General features: G+C 45.2%; 2 protein-coding genes across 11 annotated transcripts in view; one reads left to right on the top strand and one right to left on the bottom strand.

Annotated features, from left to right (window-relative positions):
• Positions 1 to 618, top strand: part of cacna2d4a (calcium channel, voltage-dependent, alpha 2/delta subunit 4a) — a 109,700-nt gene extending 109,082 nt beyond the window's left edge. For all 9 annotated transcript variants that reach the window (XM_034287674.1, XM_013138664.4, XM_034287677.1 and 6 more), the window contains one exon: positions 55 to 618. In XM_034287674.1, the coding sequence (XP_034143565.1) occupies positions 55 to 171 (117 nt within the window). In that variant the 3' untranslated portion in view covers positions 172 to 618. The remainder of the gene's footprint in view (positions 1 to 54) is intronic.
• A 5,144-nt stretch (positions 619 to 5,762) lies between these two features.
• LOC105023093 (adiponectin receptor protein 2) overlaps positions 5,763 to 14,959 on the bottom strand; it is a 33,684-nt gene continuing 24,487 nt past the window's right edge. For both annotated transcript variants that reach the window (XM_034287720.1, XM_010892001.4), the window contains exons 4-8: positions 14,288 to 14,459; positions 12,995 to 13,181; positions 12,502 to 12,689; positions 10,165 to 10,358; positions 5,763 to 9,150 (exon numbers count right to left, since the gene is read on the bottom strand). In XM_034287720.1, the coding sequence (XP_034143611.1) occupies positions 9,022 to 9,150; positions 10,165 to 10,358; positions 12,502 to 12,689; positions 12,995 to 13,181; positions 14,288 to 14,459 (870 nt within the window). In that variant the 3' untranslated portion in view covers positions 5,763 to 9,021. The remainder of the gene's footprint in view (positions 9,151 to 10,164; positions 10,359 to 12,501; positions 12,690 to 12,994; positions 13,182 to 14,287; positions 14,460 to 14,959) is intronic.

Raw genomic sequence — 14,959 nt, 5'->3', positions numbered from 1 at the left:
TTTTTCTGGTCTTCCTGTATGTTTGTTGTACCAACTCTGTGTGTGTCGTTGCAGGAAAATGCCAAGGAGTGTGGAGGGGCATCACACATCTACCCATCTGTCTCTCTCTTCCTTACCTGTCTCACTGCCTCCCTGGCCTGTCTCAAGGCCTCCGCACTGGTCTGTCGATGACAGACAGACACATACCTTACCTTCCCCCTCGAGGAATCCAGAATGCCTGACCTTAGCATGCCTGCATCATGTTTATCAATACATTTCACCGTACGACTTCAGTTTATTACGTTGATCGTTTGTGTTTTGGACTGAGAAGAACATGGAATATTCACCCCGAGCCCCTGGGAGGCTGACTCTCTTTGAACACTCGAAGACCGCCAGAGTGTTGCCTCTTCTGGACAAGACTTCTAAAACTATGAAAGGGCTTTATTTATTATTTTCCTCTTCTGTGTCTTATAAGGGAGCAATCACAGTGTTTTCTATGGAAAAGGAAATGTGCTTTGACCGAGGAACGGATATCTCCGGCCCATATTTTTGTAGGAATTTGCAAATAAGACCATGGGAAGCTACTCATAACTCTTTGAATTATGTTTTTTTTTTTAAATAAAAGACTATAATAACGAATACTCTGGATCTGTACAATGTGATTGTTGGTTTAACGTGCGCCATGAAATGGAGTAACCATGCACCACTTTGGACAACAGGCACTTAGAAAAACAAACTGAATTGGAATCATCACCCTCTGCTGGTCTGGCAATGACACTGCAGGTTGGAGATGCACTCATCATCAGAGATGGGCTAGGTAATAAAAGTTGAAATGCAGTGGATGAACCAATTCGTTTTCACATGTTAGTTGAAGTGTGACATTTACATACTGTTTATTTCAAATCTTACAGCTAAACAAAAACAAATTGCTCTCTAAAAGGGGCCAAGATGACTTGGCTTTTTGCTAAGATCACCGACTGAAGAGCTGTACCACTAGCTACAGTGAATTTAATTGCCTTTAGTCATTAATAAATTGAGTTATATAATATAGGATCCTGAGTACTGCTTGCTGGACATATTAAGTCTTTGTACGATTTCAGTGTCTTGTGATTTTCAAATAACAATCTTTTGGCTGTACACTTTTAGATTAATGCCATAATGATTTTATATCATCATGCATCCTAATGATACAACTGATATTGTTGAATGAGATGCTAAAGCTGTTACCTGTTTATGTATACAGTGCCCTCTAGAATTATTCGCCACTTGATAAAGATGGGTGAAAAAAAATGCTATGAAAAAATGTAATTGTTGTTTATCAGCTTGATCTTACACACAAAAGAGAGTAATGTAATATTTAATTGAGATAAAATTGATCCTTCACCTCAAATGGTTGATCAGATTGGAGAAAACGAAGCAAGGGGCCTGAGACAATTCATCCATGCAGAATTTCATCTTGATTCCTTGGTCCTCGCTTGTGGGCTCACTTGTTCAGCTCACCCCACAAGTCTTACTGGCTTTTGGAAAAGCTTGACTTTCTGGCCAGTGAATTCACTTTTTCTGACAGATATAAGATTACCACCTTCAGCAGAGAAGAACACAGAATAGCCCATGCAATTGGGAGTCTGGGACTCAGTAGTGAAGAAATAATGTGTTCTACTTTAACGGATATGGCAGTCTGTAGTAAGATGTTGCATTAGGCTATAGGCTACATTAACATTTAAAATGTAAAACATTTATCAAAATAACAATTCCACGTTAGTGCTTAGTGTCTATTAAAACTGCTGGTGTACTCCATTGTGATCTGTACACCTCCAAATGTGCCAGTGTAATCTCAGGAGTTCATGGCCTCCAACAGCGCAGAGAAATACAATAATTGAAGTTTAACGCGTCTACCAATGGCAGTTAAGCATCTCGAATTAATTAACTGCTACAGAGCCTGCTTGACAGCTGTCAATCACCGGTCATGTCAATCAACGCTCATTTACGGCTCTTTTATATATGCACTGAACAAAATTATAAACGCAACACTTTTGTTTTTGCCCCCATTTATCATGAGCTGAACACAAAGATCTAAAACTGTCTCTATGTACACAAAAGGCCTATTTCTCTCAAATATTGTTCACAAACTGTCTAAATCGTTGTTAGTGAGCAATTCTCCTTTGCCGAGATAATCTATCCACCTCACAGGTGTGGCATATCAAGATGCTGATTAGATAGCATGATTACTGCACAGGTGTGCCTTAGGCTGGCCACAATAAAAGGCCACTCTAAAATGTGCAGTTCCATTACACAGCACAATGCCACAGATGTCGCAAGTTTTGAGGGAGTGTGCAATTAGCATGGTGACTGCAGGAATGTCCACCAGAGCTGTTGCCTGAGAATTGAATGTTCATTTCTCTACCATAAGCCTTGACAGTACATCCAACCAGTCTCACAACTGCAGACCACGTGTAACCACACCAGCCCAGGACCTCCACATCCAGCATCTTCACCTCCAAGATCATCTGAGACCAGCCACCCGGACAGCTGCTGCAACAATCGGTTTGCAGAACCAAAGAATTTCTGCACAAACTGTCAGAAACCGTCTCAGGGAAGCTCATCTGCATGCTCGTTGTCCTCATCGGGGTCTCGACCTGACTGTGGTGGCGGAGGGGTTATGGTATGGGCAGGAGGGTGTTATGGACAACGAACACAGGTGCATTTTATTGAGGGCATTTTGAATGCACAGAGATACCGTGACGAGATCCTGAGGCCCATTGTTGTGCCATTCATCCATGACCATCACCTCATGTTGCAGCATGATAATGCACAGCCCCATGTTGCAAGGATCTGTACACAATTTCTGGAAGCTGAAAACATCCCAGTTCTTGCATGGCCAGCATACTCACCGGACATGTCACCCATTGAGCATGTTTGGGATGCTCTGGATCGGCGTATACAACAGCATGTTCCAGGTCCTGCCAATATCCAGCAACTTCAGACAGCCATTGAAGAGGAGTGGACCAACTTTCCACAGGCCACAATCAACAACCTGATCAACTCTATGCGAAGGAGATGTGTTGCACTGTGTGAGGCAAATGGTGGTCACACCAAATACTGACTGGTTTTCGGACCCCCCCCAAACCCTCCCAATACAGTGAAATTGCACATTTTAGATTGGCCTTTTATTGTGGGCAGCCTAAGGCACACCTTTGCAATAATCATGCTGTCTAATCAGCATCTTGATATGCCACACCTGTGAGGTGGATGGATTGTCTCGGCAAAGGAGAAGTGCTCACTAACACAGATTTAGACAGATTTGTGAACAATATTTGAGAGAAATAGGCCTTTTGTGTACATAGAGAAAGTCTTAGATCTCTCCTGCAGGCCTCATCGTTCCAACAACGACCTCGTAGATTACGTCATTTAGCAGACAGTTAAGTGTACGTCAGACACACGCACGCAAACAGCCGCTACAGGCGTGAGGTGTCTATAGCTGATTAGTGAGAAAATAAATTTAAGGCTGAGGTTATGAATTTATTTATGTTTCTGACGGAGAGAAAACGAACCGGTATTCTACGGAACGGACGGCAACCTTAGTCAGATTCAGATACCTCGCTCACCCCCTTTAAAAGGCTTCGGCCAGGAGAAAACGTTAACTCGAAACAAATGAACAAAGAGGGAAAAGACAGCATCCCTTGAAACAATTGTTGACCCTACGTATCACCACTAAACAAGCCACGAACTGACAATAGCATGTCGTTTATTTACCAATGTTACGTTAGCTGGAATCTATCAATTTGATAGCTGTACTAGGAGCTAATAACACTTTAATTTCTCCTAGCTACATTAACTTGTGTATCTGTACATTTGTGTTGCTAGTAATTAGCTATAGCGATCAGATATCACGTGGTCTATCAAAATCAGTCTTGAGTTGCAATTTTGTAAAATACTTGCAATGATCTGTTTTTTTATTGAAATTCATTTAAAACTCGAACGACATGGTTTTCAAAACAACCCGATTACTGTAGTTTGAATGTCGAAAGCACAATGTCATTTCACTGAAATCAAATGCTATCACAAGCTAATAACCAACTGACAATATATATAGTTAACTAGATAGCTGATCAGCTGGACAATTATTTAGACACGTTAAACATGTTAACAAACTACAAAAAACCTACAATTATGCCATATAACCGACATTATGTAATCTACAGCAGCACAAGCGGCGCATAGTGCAGAAAGAATACCTACGTTGCTGCACTGAAAACCAACAAACTTCTGGGTGATTTATCTCCACAATAAACAGATTGTCAGGGCAGCGACCTTCATTATAATTGGCAGTCAGAAAATGGTAGGGAAAAGTGAACGGAGTGGTGTGAGTGGATTTGGAGATAGACCTGTCTTCTATTGAGTGGTGACGCTAGAAATTAAAACGGGCATTGTTACAGTATACACTGCTCCAAAAACATTTCACCACTAGATGGCAACAGTCTGAAATTGCAGACTACATTTGAAATGTAAAAATCACCTGCTACAGAAACTGCACAGTATTTTTGAGTTTCAAATGCATCTTAATACTTTAAGTATGGTGTTTATATTTGGATAAACCCATATAACTTCACCAGATTCAAAAACATTTATTAGAAAAATACAGCAGATACAGTGCTCAAATATAAAGTTTAAGACTGGATGTGCTTCAACAACAGTTTCTGAATGCCAGGTTTAACATTGCACACCAAAACATCATGATAATTAATTGATTTCATGATGCCTTCAACAATTGAAGACCTCCAGCACCTCAGAATGTTATTGGACCTCTTCCATATTTTACTGTTGGTAGGGTGTTCTTTTCTTTGAAGGCTTCCACACATCAAAAAACAGTATTGATTTTCTTGGCTAGAGGGCTCCAACTTTTCTTCATCGGCCCACAAGACATTTGCCCAGAAAGGATTTAAGCTTGTTTAGATGTGCAACAGATGGTTTGGGTTAAAAATTTTCTTCAGGCCAGTTTGTAGATTTTTTTTTGCCATGTGTGGTTTGCTTCAGGGCCTTGTTGCCTTTAATGTCATCAGCATCTGAAAGGCATTGTCACTTTGATTCAGATCAGGTGATTGACTTGGACAAGGAAGAACTACTTTTGGCCCTGAGAAATCACACACCGCTCTGGTACATGTTAAAGTCTGTTCACTCAGGGCCTTAGCTAATGCAGGGAAAAGGTGGATAACCTTGCACCTTGCAGTTTTGTCTCTGTATTTTGGCTGGCGAAGTTTTATCATTCAGGGCTGGCTGAAACATTCATAACTACGTTTTTTTCTTCATTAGGGTAAGCATTGTTTGGCTATCCACTCCAGGTCTTCCTTAATACACCATGTAATTTGCCATTTCGTTTAAAAAACTCAAAATTGGAGATTAATGGGTAATATTAAAGATAAACCCAGACGTTGCTCTTCAGAAAAAGAGAACAGTAAAAAAATATATATATTTTGGCGCAACATCACAAGATCCTCTGATTAGACTATTCTGCTTGAATCAGGGCTTTTAAAGAAACAATTTTTATTCAAAACAGAAAAGAACCATGTCACGATCATTAACCCCAGAGGTGAAAGTAGAAATTAGAACGCGAAGTTACTGAATGCCCTGCAAAAAAAAATAAAGTGTACCACTAGATGGCAACACAGTCTGAAATGCCACATAAAACAGACTGAAAATAAACCCTACAGAATTTGCACAGTATTTTGAGTTTGAAATGACAGATAGAACTTTCACAGATTCAAATAACTTTTATTAGAACAATACAGCAGATATAAACTTTTATTAGAACAATACAGCAGATATAAAGCTCAATCATCCTCTCAAAACTGAATGTGCTTCAACAACAAACAATATGCACTTCCCAAAAGAAAACAAATAAATAAATTACTTTTAAAATGATAAAAATATCAAAGCACACCAAAAAAATAAAGTGAAAAAAAAGTTTTCCTCCCATGTCTCTCTTGACCGTTGACAATATCGAAAAGAAACAAAGGGCCTCTTAACTATGGGGCAGAAGGTTTCTATGTTTATGTATAGTGTTGATGCAGAGTGTCAAGGACCTATCCTGGACCCAGACGTGCGTGTGCAATCTCCCTCCCCATCACCTGTTGCTCCTACAGCAATATTCTTAACATTGATTTGGCAATACAGCCCAAAAAGATCTGGAACCAGGAACCCTAACCCAAGAGAAGGACAAAGGGGGGAAACTCTTCCCCTTAAAGAGTGACAACTGCCTCCCTGATCAGGTTTAAACACACTTTTAAATCCCAACAGAAATTAAAACACTGATGAAGATGGCTGCGTAATTGGTCTGACAAACCAAACTGTGGTCTACGTGCCCAATTCCCCGATAACCATAAGGTTTAAGTCTCGCGAGTAGTTTCACAATGTATTGTTCCTGCAATGGTTGAAGATGCAGTTTGAAAAACACACGGGATGAATTGTCAGATCGTGGTACGACAGAGAAAAGAAGTGTTGCCTTTGCCAATCAAATTTCACCATAACATTAGAACATACCACCAATCATTTCCTAGAGATATTACCATGGTTACAAATATTGAGAGGGAGTTTTATGCATACCCAAATACACGCCAATTGCAGATGCTGCACATTATTGCACTCCTGTTGTTATTTGTTAAATATACAGAGGCAAAATACTACAGCCTAATGGCTAAATTGAACACAATGTGTTCGGAGCTGATACCTGTAGCCTATACTTAAAAACAGCCCTATTCATTGAGCCTATACATTTAATGCAGTGTGTTCTGTGTTCATATTAATGTTTTATCCTACCACCTGTTGGTACCAATTGCCAAGACCTTTTTTTTCCTTCTCCTTTTTGAGTAGACTTCATTCTGAAGTGATTGGGCTTCGAGTGCAGCTTCGGTTGCAATGGCTTTTTCACAACATCTCACGAATGTGACAACATTCCAAGGAGGAACTTACCTCAAAGATGCTTTGGGGAAAATGGACCCACACACTGCATGTTTGGGATTTAGCAAACTAATCCGACTCCTAATGTCATGGCACATGTTGGCTAAAGCACATACACACGGGGCAACTAGGTTTTAGTCGGAAAACTACTTATGAAACAGGGCCTGGCTTTGACTCCACCCTGTTTCGACCTTTTTAAAATGAATAAATGCTAGTGTTTGTCCTTCAGCGACAGGTACATTTGTACAGAGCAGGGTGTGCAGCAGATTCATCGGGTTTGGAGCGAGAAGGATCTGGGCCTTAGCACAGCAATGCATGTCTAGAGAAAGTCGTTTTGAAACACTGTACTTAATACACTACGTCTCACTGTGGAAACAGGACAGTGGTTTGGTTCGTACATATCGTTGCAAGAGAATAGAAAGAAACCTAGACACAATTTGTAAACGTTGAAAGAAAATCAACTAAAAAAAATGAATTTTACAAAGATAATAGCAAAACAAACTGATAATCAATCACACATCTGAGATCTTTGTTCTGAACTATCGTTGATGTTCTGGACAGTTTTTAAAAAGTCACCGGATTTGGATTTTGGCAATCGAATAGGATTGAATGCATAGGAACAAGAACTAGAAAAGGGTTTCCCCACGCAAGTCAGTGAATCACCCCGCCTCTAAGCACTGACTCCTGATTCGACCTCTCTGCATTGACCCCTGATTGCTGACATCCAATCAGATGACTCGTGAAAAGCTGGTCCATATTGTTAGGCATCATTCCAAGTGGCAACCCATTTCGTAACCAGAGCCCTGGTCAAAAGTAGTGCCCTCAGTAGGGGAATGTATACCATTCTGGGATGCGGCCTCAAAGTCAATGAATCACACTTCACACAAAAACTTACTACAAAAAGTCACTTTATGCAATACCTAAACAAGGAGCCTAGGGCCGGGACAGGGTCGGGACGGGGTCGGAAACTGACGACGCGCTTCAAGAACGGCACCACTCCCCTAGTCCATCACCGCAGGTGCCTGTGTCGGGCTCAGGTCAAAAGCACCGCACCATATCGGGAATCGGGTGCCATTTTGGCCGTGCACTCACTTCATACACAGTAGCGACAGCTCAAGATCCGGGTCCCACATCCACATGAATGGCACCCTAATCCCAACACGGAGCAGTCTTTTCGACCTGGGCCTCAGCGGGCTAGGGTTAAAGGGAGTGCACTTCACGGGGGACCGGGTTCCGTTTGGAATACCGACACAGCCCGTTGGTCCCCTAGTTCAGTAATACGGCACCTGATTGGCCAACTGCGGCACTGCTTCAGACAGTCAGAGGCTGAGTATCCAGCCGGAGGTTTAACCCCTTCAGACTGGTGGAGACGTGCTCCCCTACTGCCACACAGACGATCTCAGCGCAGTGGCTTCCTTCAATCGGACGCGGTTGCCCTCTAACCCCAATGAACTCCTCTCGGTCAAAATCATCAACTTGCATTTTTTTTTTCTTCATATATTCAATACAAATCTATATAACCCAAATTTAGAAATCTTATTTACATGAAAAAAAAACGTTTGTAAAAGTGGCCTTCCTGGACCCCCACTCCACCCCCACCCCCCGCAATTTTTATGGAAGAAAAAACAAAAATACATCAAATTCAAATGTTCTTACTCCACTTTTTGAATGACCTCTTTGCTCTTCTTTAGTTTGACACAATGAACCCACATAAGCCTCTCCACTGCTTCACATCATGAGCAGCATGTTCAGAATTATAACAGCCATGACAAATTCTACAATTTACAAGTTTATTCCCTTCCCTCAACATTTTTTTTTGGGGGGGGTGGGGGGGGTGGGTGGTCTCAACCCTTGAAGCAGTGAACCCCTCAAAACAGTAAAGAGAAAACAAAAACTAGACAAAAGGTGTTTTTTTTTTCCCAATCTCCCTCCATCTCCCCCCCCCCCTCAGTCTTTTCTCCTGGTTTCCTCTATGAGTCATTCTGTAGGGGGCGCACAGAGAGACTGGCCACCACAGAGGAGAGTGTGCACCCGTGTGTCTCCCGGTTGTGGCGACGGTCACCGTGGGCGTGGCATTTTTTGGTAGCCTCAAAGGGCGTTGTCCACCTCACAGCCCGCCCCGGCCGCGTAGCGGAACGCCTGCAGGTTGGACACACCGTGGAAATGGACGAACGCTCCCGCTACAACCAGGATGTGGAACAGCTGATGGGAGTGGAACTGGACAGAGGAGAGAGGCATAAAAATTAGACTTTTACTAACCCTAACCAGTAATGGCTAACCCCAAAGCCGACCATTTTCCCTAAACCTAACCCCTCTTTCTGCCCTGCATGTGACTACTGGCTAAAATATCCCAACTGCCCAAAAAATGTGCTCACTGAAATACTCTGAAAGTGTAAAACTTTGGAAGCCATTCAAGCAAATGAGCACAAAAATGGAGATACGCGACAACAAACGTTTTGTAGAATACCTAACTCAAAGTGTTCCAGACACACGGAAGCCAGCAAACTACAACGGCAAAGTGGTAAGCAGAATATGTAGGTGAACAAGGTGTGAAACGGAAGCTCTGGGGAGGACTGCGGTTCACTGGCCACCCATCACACTACGCCCCACTACGGACACTGGCCACCCATCACACTACGCCCCACTACGGACACTGGCCACCCATCACACTACGCCCCACTACAGACACTGGCCACCCATCACACTACGCCCCACTACGGACACTGGCCACCCATCACACTACGCCCCACTACGGACACTGGCCACCCATCACACTCCGCCCCACTACGGACACTGGCCAGAAGTCTTGCACCACATTGGATATAGACCGCCTTTTGGGACCCGATGCATAACCGACCCCCTCCAGTGGGGAGAGGAGGAACGTGGGTCAGCCGCCCCCAGCTGGTATCCACGCCGACAAGGCAGAGGGTCACATGTGGCGGGATGTGGAAAGGAGGGGAATTGCGTACTTTATGACTTAACCACTATTTTCAACGTTCCCCATTCATAACAATTTACCTACAGCCAGCCGTGTGTGTGTGTGTGTGTCTGTGTGTGTGTGTACAGGAAGATCAGGTTGACAAATCCGTAATACCAAAACAAACACACATCTGGGTTTAATCATCCTGAACAAAACCGCCTGAGAGCTCTATTTAAAACCCTATGTTGTTCGCGTGTGCGTTAACCCATGCCGCCCCGCCCAAGGCCCAGAGGCCTTCGACTTAACCCTACCCAGATGTCGCATTTCCCCGGGAAGAACCTCTCAGGGATGCGGGCCGCGTAGATGGCGGCGCCGGCGATGTAGAGCGTGGCCATGAGTAGGAGCCAGCCCATCTGGCCCATGGTGGTGGCCCTCAGGAGCCCCTCGGTGATGACGAAGTGCAGGGTGGGGACCACGCCGCTCAGGCCCAGACCCACAAACACACCTGGATGGAGAGAGACAGGGGGATTCATAGAGGCACGCGCACGCACGTGACGGGCATGCAACAGACACAAAATAAATAAAAGAACAGACGGAAGCAAACACCTGAGAGACAGAAACGAGAGCAGCCACGACCACCCCTGGTCTGTCGAGCCGAGTGGCTCACAGCCACAACCTCTGAGGGATCCAGTATAAAACATCTGTGCCATTTCCTGAAGACATGTGCCACGGGGGCGGAGCTGACAGGAAATGGATGATCAGTGAGGAACACAAACGCTTATTTGATTGGTTCATTAAAACTACTTATACTGTGGTTTATTTTATGTTGAAACTATATACTTAAACGTCTCTTCGTTTTGCTGTATGCATCTGAATTATGGTTCTCTTTTCCTTCTTCACTTGTCTACCCAAGAAAACTCATTTTATTACTGTAGGGTGGAACGTGCCCAGAGTCACATTGCCAAAAGGTTCTTCCACCAAATATCAACACAGAGGGTCAGGGATTTCAAAAAATTTGACAATAGTTATTTTTATGTACTATTTATTTCACAACAACGAGAGTGTGGTTACGGTGTGTAGTTAATTGGGGAAAATGTAAATGGATGAAACCAAGAGGCACTGACAACACAAATGTTTTCTGCAGGCACTGTAAGGTTATAGATCAGCTCTCTGCTGATATGCTGTTGCTATTGTTTACAATAAGACATGTCAAGTAGATAAACAGATTGGCCAATGAGACACGCTAAAATGGTTATTACATCCTGGTTACTCCTGGCCGTTTTGCAACAATTTCCACAATTCATATTCCCAACTCTATAGCGCAAGTCTCGAAAACATGCTTCCTTACAGAGTTGAGGCAGCAAAGCGGACTGCATGGGTTCAACCAACCAACATCCTGGTTTGTGAAGAGAGACGAACCGGAGTCCCATACTGAATATGACGATAGACCCAGTCTGAACTAACCCCCCCAACAGGCACGCCTGACACACTATTCACAGGCTTGACGGTCAGGCTGTCTAACCAGGTGTGCTAGCCCCCGAGAACTGCCCGGACAGCTTCAATGCGCATTAGCATTGATTCTACTAGTGTCTGGAACTCTCCTGGAGGGATGGAACACCACCGTTCCAAATCATTTGGTGTTTTGATGGTGGTGATGGTGGAGAGCACGGCCTAATAATTTGTTCCTTTCCTCTTGCCACCCTGATCCAAAACCGAGGGTCAACCGGGCCAGCGCAGCCATTCTCATACATGCCATGAGCATGAAAGGATTTTAATTGCTTAATCACACCACACAGTGAAACTACGTTCCTCCACTCATTTACTCAGGTGCTTCCTTTGTCACCCGTCCGTACAAATGAAGGCTAAGGCGGAATACCTCCCCTAAAGAGCCCCACGTCCTGCTCACAGAAACGCCAGCTAGCCAAAACGCTAGTGAGACACCACAGCGGATTTAAGCAGGTCTCCCATGCTTGTCCCGACGCACCGTTTCCTATCCCAGAAAATACTATTATTTCTGTGCCCTTTCTTTCCACCAAGAGGGAGTGAGAGGGATTGGGAGAGAAGGAGCAGACTTTAAAGTTAGGAGAAGATGGAGGGAGATTGAGGGGATGACCCTCTCCTGCCTGGTAGCCCAGACACATCTCTGGCACCGGGCCTGCTCACCCTAATGACCCCATAAACGTCACACAGGACTGATGAGGACCAGCTTAATGGGCTCCATAAAACATAGAGGACAGAGGGATACGGGAAAGAGTTCTGTGTGTGTGTGTGTGTGTGTGTGTGTGTGTGTGTGTGTGTGTGTGCAGGGAGAAAAGGGAGGGAGGAAAAACAGCCAGCCGGGGAAGTTCACCTCTGGGGCCAGCCTAGCAGGAGGACGGAGAGCAAAGGGGGTGGGGGGAGGAGATCCCAGCCTCAGTGGATTATTTACAGCCAACTAGGCCCAGCTCAGCCCCTTTAGCGGCTGGAGACCCAGCAGGAGGGACAGAGAGGAAGGAGAAGAGGGATGTTTTCCCCCCTACTTGTGTTATTTATTATTTTAATTCTGTCCTTATTTCCCAATTACGTTTGGGCGACGTAAAAGTTTCCCGTGCCGATTAAGTCCTACGCGTTCAAGAATAAAAGAATAAAATCCACAAAGAGCCACTGACCTGCCCTGACGCCGCGGTACTGTGGCTTGGCGAAGAAGTCGCACTGGGAGACGATGATGGCCGAGACACCCAGGATGCAGACAACGATTAGATAGATTAACCTGGGGTTGGGGGAGCAGTAGAATGAATAGTACAGCCACGGAACAAAGGAGCCCATTATCAGGAAGGCTATGCCAGAGTAGTCCAGTCTGCAGAGAGAGAGGGAGACAGTGAGATGAATGACCTGGAGGAAAGAGACCAATTGTTAGTCAATCATCACATTTGCAAAGGTACACTTTAGCCAGAATGTGCATCGTTAGGGCATGTTAATAAAGCAGTTTGGAATGGTGCGTTCTGCCGTCGAAACTGACGAGGGGAAAACCGAACCGCCGCTCCCTCGACTGCTCAAACCGAGGGAACCGGCGGGTTAGTCCCGATGAAATGACTCAAAAGCGGTTCTGCTAAGACAGGTGGTCCAGTCACAGGCCAGGATTCTACACAGCCAGGGGCTTACTTGGAGAAGACGCGGGACACGCCCTCTGAGTGGCAGTACACGGTGTGGAAGAGCCAGGAGAAAGACAGACAGAGGATGGCTCCGATGAAGAATATGCCTATAACGATCTTCTCCTGGAACGGGGCAGCAAAGTACATGTTGGACCGGAACATGTACATGATGCCCAGGCACAGAAAGAACAAACAGCCTGGAGAGGGAGAGAGAGAGGGAGAGAGACAAGGAGAGAGGGAGATGGAAACAGAGTTGATGAATAAGGGAAACTACATTCCATGCAGACATTTTAATAACATAAATGTCCCTCCTCAGGCCTTCCTGCATGTCAGCTTGTCTATCCCTCATCAGGCCTCCCCGCAATGTCAACCGGTCTGTCCCTCATCAGGCCTCTCTTTTATACATATGTTAAGACTGTAAAGTAAAAAATAATAATAATACAAGTGTCCACTAGGTGGCAGAACACTCCACGCGTGGAGAGTGTGTCCAGTAGTCACACTATTACAGAGTTAATGTGGCGCAGTTAAATATATATATATTCATGTTTTGTGAAAGAGCCTGAAGAGAGCACAACCGACCAACCACTCTGCATGGCTGCCTGGAACCGTCATTGGTTCAGAGTGTTGGTTCTGGTCGGGGGGGGTTCTAGCATGTTCCGTTTGGTTGGTTGATTTGGTTTAGTAGGTTGTAGCGTGCTGGTTTCTATTTACTGTGTTAGTCCTGGTGGACTGGTTGTTTAATGGTGACCAGGGACAGTCTAAACCCTACCAGTTAAATGGGATATATGCATATTCAGTTCCATGTTTACTCAGAAGCCCTGTCCCCAATTAATGCTAAACGTATCTGCACTGGCGCGAGAAGGTGTGTGTGTGTGTGTGTGTGTGTGTGTGTGTGTGCTCCTTGGGTAGTGCATCACCACAGTGTAATGTTTGTCTGACGGTGCTTCAGCTCAAACCGATGTCTCTGGGCTGACTCAGGCATTCAGCCACTCGTCTTCCTCAAGCAGTGCGCGTGCGTGCGTGCGTGCGTGCGTGCGTGCGTTCACCCGTGCGCATGTTAGAACAAGGAACATTAAGTTGATTACTGGTGATTAGGGCAGGGCGTTAGGACACGTGGGCTTAATGACGCAGCTCTATTAGAGGGACAGATAGATGGCTGTGTGCTTATCCCTTGGGTTGGTGTGTGACGGGGGCTCCGCTATAGGCTGTTCCTCCCCCTTATCTCTCCCTCCACACACACCCCCCCCCCCCCCCCCTCTACCCGTGTTCAAGGTCGACCCATGTCAGATGGTGGCCCTCTCACCCAGAAGGTGCGTCCAGATGTTGCCGGTCTCCGTGTGGATCCTGAAGATGCTCCGGAAGCAGGCCCTGAAGGACGGCATGGGCGGACGATGGCCGTGCTGCAGGAACTCGTTGTCCTTGAGCCACTCCGGCAGCACGTCGTGTGGGATGACACGCCACCGGCCCTCCCAGACCTAGTCACAAGACACAGGGGCGGTTACAGTCGTCCCCGGGGGAGGAATAGTAAGGCTGGGGCCACGGCTACATGCTGAAAAAAATACTGAAATAATGGGATTGGTGTTTGACATCTTGTTGGTGTGTTTTGTTCACGCGCAGGAAGAGTTCACATCACTGGGAGATCTACTGGCTGGGATGTTACAAAGGAAATGTGACTCGGGTCGAATATTTACTGGACGTTAAAGCGAATGCCCGGCCTCAGGTCCATAGAGACAACTTAGGGATGGACCTGGAGAAATATGGGCCTAAACCCAACAATCAGAAGTACAACAAGGAAGTAGCAACTTAATTACTCTGGTGACCTGTGACCTGGATCAGAATCCGCCAGGAAGTGGCTGCAGAGACCCGAGCAAGTATCCAGCTATTAGCGGATTACTGTGATTCTCACATGCTTGAAAATAATTAAATATCCCAGGGGTGGAATCCATCAGGGACGGCCCGACACACTGCCCATCCA

The sequence above is a fragment of the Esox lucius genome, chromosome 18 (genome assembly GCF_011004845.1).
Source record: "Esox lucius isolate fEsoLuc1 chromosome 18, fEsoLuc1.pri, whole genome shotgun sequence".
NCBI classification, from domain to species: Eukaryota; Metazoa; Chordata; class Actinopteri; order Esociformes; family Esocidae; genus Esox; species Esox lucius.
This window is presented reverse-complemented; position numbering and strand designations above follow the sequence as displayed.